The following is a 4,000-nucleotide window of genomic DNA, read 5'->3' as shown; positions in this document are numbered from 1 at the left end:
CGGCGCCGGACTGGGTCTCGGTCCTTCTCACCTCCTGCCTCCCTTGTACCCGGGAGTAAAAGCCGCCCGGGAAGCCCAGACACCTCCCGCCCGGCTCTGGCTCGCAGGTGCAGCAGAGGATTTCGTGGTCTAGGGGTCGTGTGTTGGTTGGAGACGGGGTCTCACTGTCACCCAGGCCCCAGCGAGTGCCGCGGTCACAACTCGCTGCAACCTCGAAGTCCTGGGCTCAGGCAATGCTCCCTAGAGGTAGGACTGCAGGCACTGCCACCACACCCCACTGCTTTCCGGTTTCTGGATTTTACTTTTGTGGAGAAGGGCTCTCACCATGGTGCCCAGGCCGACTTTCCGTCCTGAGCCTTCCTGCCATTCCCAAAAGTAGGCAGAGGTCCCCAAGGGTATAAGCAGGACTGGCTCCCCCATCCCACCCACCCCCGGACGATGCCCTGAGCCCGGGATCCTGGTTGAGGCCTGTCGCCTACGCTGGCGTGAAACAGAGCTGTGCCTTCATGTAGCTCCTGGGGGCGTCCGGCTCCCTGCTGGAGACCAGGGGCCCAGGGCGGCTGGGCAGCCCACACGGGGGGCTGCTGTCCTCTGGCGCCTGGCGCTCTACCCGTGACAGGCCCGGCTCCGTCAGTTCCCCGGGACGGCCTCCTGGGAGGGCCTTCTCTGCCCCGACCCCTTCTCCCAGGGCCTGCAGCCCAAGAGCCGTTACCCGCCGTCCTCTGAGTGACTCCCCGTGGGGGGAGGACGCAAAGGCAACTGGGCCCGGCCGGCCAGCGCTGCTCCTCCGGCTTGACCACGCCGGGCTCTGCACGCAGCCATTTCCTTGCCAAAGAGGGGACAGTGGCCCCAGCAGGGCCTGGAGGAGGCCAGCAGGTGGCGTGTGGGGGCCGTCCCCTCCCCCTTCCCAGGAGCAGGGCTGCTGCCAGCAGAGACTTTGGGCAGAACCAGGCACCTGGGGCGGGCGCTGTGCGGCTCAGAGCCCCTTCTCTGCTCTGGCAGTGCTGGGGCAGGGCTGCTGGGTCTCTCGCCGCGCCCTGGAGCTCTCAAGGCCGAGGCTGTGGACGAGGCTGCGGCCGGTCCTGCCTCCTCCCACCCACAGCGTCCTGGAGGCTTGCTCTCCCTGTCCTCAGACCTCGGTTCTGTGGGGTGGAGGCCGGGCCTCCAGGACCTGTAGAGGGTGGGCTCGGGTGGGAGGCCGCCTCTGCCGCCCCAGACCCCCCATCCCGGGCTGTGTCTCGGCCCCACTCAGCTCCTGGCCAGCCTCAGGCCTGTGCGATGCCCAGGGCCGGGGCTCAGCTGTCCCCGCCTGTAGCTCGGCCCTGGGAGGTGCAGCGCCAAGTTCAGGCAGTTCCCCAGCCTCGGCCTGGGATAGGGCTGCCTGCAGTGGCCGCTGCCGCCTGCTGGCTGTGGGGAACACAAGGCCCTGCTCCCTCCTCCATGTGGACAGCAGAGGCTTCCCCAGGGCAAGCCTGTCACTATCCACGTGGGCACCGGCCCGATGCCTCCCCGTGGCAGCCCACTCCCCGCACGCCCTTTGTGCACCGGCACCTCCGTTCCCAGCACGCCTGCCTCCCCTCACGGACCCGCCTCCACTGCGCCAGGCAGAGCCGTGTCCGTGAGCCTCTGGCCGTCCCCCTGGCCTCGGCTGCCGCTGAATGCTGCTTCGCACCAGGTGGCGGCTGGACTCAGTGGCGCAGGAGTGCGCGGGCGACTGGCCTTTGGTGTTTTCTGGGCACTGTGACCCGCCGTCCCAGCTCTGCACGGCCCCAGGCCTCCCTGCAGGAGATGCTCTTCCAAGAGACATGCGTGGTCTTGGGTCCAGAAGGGCACCCGGCCGGGGAGCCTGGAGGCCTCGGATGCGACGTGGTGTCCCCGCCTGATTCACTCCCTACCCAGGGAGGCCATCACCCGCTTCCTCCCACAGCCAAGGGATGTGGCCCTCCAAGACCTTGGGCGTCCTGAGAAGTGGTTTCCAGGAGGGTCTGGCGGGGGGGGGGCCGTGGCATCACAAAGAGCCCTCCCAGAAGGCCATTTGTCGTGGGCTGAGACACACAGGGGGGCTGAGACACACACAGTGAGGACTCCCTCCTGGCCAGGGCCAGCAGACGAGGGCAGCTCCCTGGAGGGCGGGGCATGCGCTTCTTCCCCGGGTAGAGCCTCCCATCCACGCAGCAGCAAAGGTCACCTCTTGGAGGCCTGCAGTGGGGTCTGCCAAGCTCCCTCGAGCCTGGGGAGATAGCAGCTCTGCCGGGGCCCTGGCCGCACGTCTCGGGGTTTGTGGGGCTCGTGTGGACCCCACCCGGGCCACCCACAGACAGATGGCGGCCTGTGAGGAGTCCTCACAGAGCCCATTCCGCTCTCAGGCTGGAGCAAAACGTCCCATTCCCTGGAGGCGCCCGAGGACGACGGAGGCTGGTCGAGCGCCGAGGAGCCCGTCAACTCGTCGGACGCAGAGGAGGACGGCGGGCCTGGCCCCAGGACGCTGGTGAGCCGGGCTCCCTTGACTTGCGGGGGGCAGCTGCCGTGGGGGTCAGAGCCAGGAGATCCCTGGGCCTGGTCTCGGGTGCAGCCACCATGCCCCCACTCGGTTTCAAGAGCCCCTATGTTCGCCGGGTTGATTTCTGGGTGCCAGGGCACCCCGTGGGCCCACCCAGCCTCCCTGGGCCTCTCCAGCCTCCCCTGCATCCCACCCACAGGGGCGTCCTTCCCAGAGGAGCCGCCCACGCCCCTGACCTCTCACGTCAGGGGTGCTGGAACTGCCCCCACCTCAGTCTCGCTTCCTGAGAGAGTTGGGCTGTCTCGAATGTGGAGTTGGGTTCTGGGAGGTCCTGCTCGGATAACCAGAAGCCAGGAAGCTGCCTGCATGTGGGTGCGAAGGCCAGGGCCACACCACTGAGGCTTGCCGCGGGCTCTGCTGAGCCCGGCTCGAGCTCCAGGGCTGTGGCTGGAGTAGAGATGTCCAGAGGTTCTGGAAGGGAAGCCCAACATGGAAGGGCAGGAAGCTCCCGGGCCCACAGCCTGTCCCAAGGAGGCAGCCCTCACAGAGGCCGTTGGCGTGGGAGACACAGAGCCAGGGGCTGTGATGCCGGGGCAGAAGCAGGCCGGCGGGCAGGGGGCACAGGGCTGCAGAGGGGTTGGGCTCTTGTCCTCAGTGTGGGCGTGATCCTGGCCACTCAGGGGGCCCCGGCGGGTCATCTGCCGTAAAGTCAGGTGCCCTCCGCCCCCCCACGCCGCCTGCCCCTGACAGCCGCGCCCCCGCTCACCCCACACAGCCTGGGAGATGGCGGACACCCCTGCTGAGCTGCCCCTGCTTCGCCATCAGAGCTTGCTCCGCACGCCGTCCACACGTGCCAGGCTCAGGGGAGACGGCAGGAACAGCATAGACAAGCTACCCCGTTCCAGGGGGACAGAGGAGCCTGCCTGTGGCAGGCTGGGCAGGAAGAAAGGAAGACGGGCAGGGGGTTCAGTAGGCTGCCGCGGGAGAGACGTGGCATGGAAGACAGGAGGGGCACCCAGGAGGAGGGAACGGCGCGGCCCAAGGCCCTGGCGTTGGAGCCCAGCAAGGAGCTGAGTGGCGGGACTCGCTTGATTTTGGGCGAGTCTGGGGTGTGGCCTCCCTCACGGCTGAGGCCTTTCCAGTGTAGGCGTGTCATCTCCAGGAAACTCTGCCGGGCCGAGTGCGCGCGGCCCTCTCGTGGCCCGTGTGTGTGGCGGGGACAGGCAGGCCCTGCTGGCCGCCGGCAGTGGCGCGGTGGTGGACGTGACCCTTGCCGTGCCCCCAGGCTCCGGGTAGATGCACGGTGGTGGCGGACGTCGAGAAGGGCGGCCCGGACACGCTGGCCGTGAGGAGCGGGGACGAGCTGGAGCTGCTGCGGGAGGGCCAGGAGGGCCTCTGGTAAGACGCGACGCCCACCCCCCGCCCGCACGCTCGGCCGCCGCTGACCCCGCCCCTTGCAGGTACGCCCGGGACCCGGCCAGCGGCAGGGAGGGCTGGGTG

The 4,000-nt window shown here is 68.7% G+C and overlaps 1 protein-coding gene across 1 annotated transcript in view; it reads left to right on the top strand.

Annotated features, from left to right (window-relative positions):
• Positions 1 to 3,902, top strand: part of MCF2L (MCF.2 cell line derived transforming sequence like) — a 68,887-nt gene extending 64,985 nt beyond the window's left edge. Inside the window, exons 27-28 of the mRNA XM_021708089.1 lie at positions 2,367 to 2,488; positions 3,786 to 3,902. Coding sequence (XP_021563764.1) covers positions 2,367 to 2,488; positions 3,786 to 3,902 — 239 coding nt within the window. The remainder of the gene's footprint in view (positions 1 to 2,366; positions 2,489 to 3,785) is intronic.
• Positions 3,903 to 4,000: the final 98 nt, after the last annotated feature.

Source organism: Carlito syrichta, unplaced genomic scaffold, assembly GCF_000164805.1.
Source record: "Carlito syrichta isolate Samal-C Ts95f unplaced genomic scaffold, Tarsius_syrichta-2.0.1 Scaffold130611, whole genome shotgun sequence".
Classification (NCBI taxonomy): Eukaryota; Metazoa; Chordata; class Mammalia; order Primates; family Tarsiidae; genus Carlito; species Carlito syrichta.
Note: the sequence above shows the minus strand (reverse complement) of the source record. Positions and strands in the feature narration are given on the sequence as shown.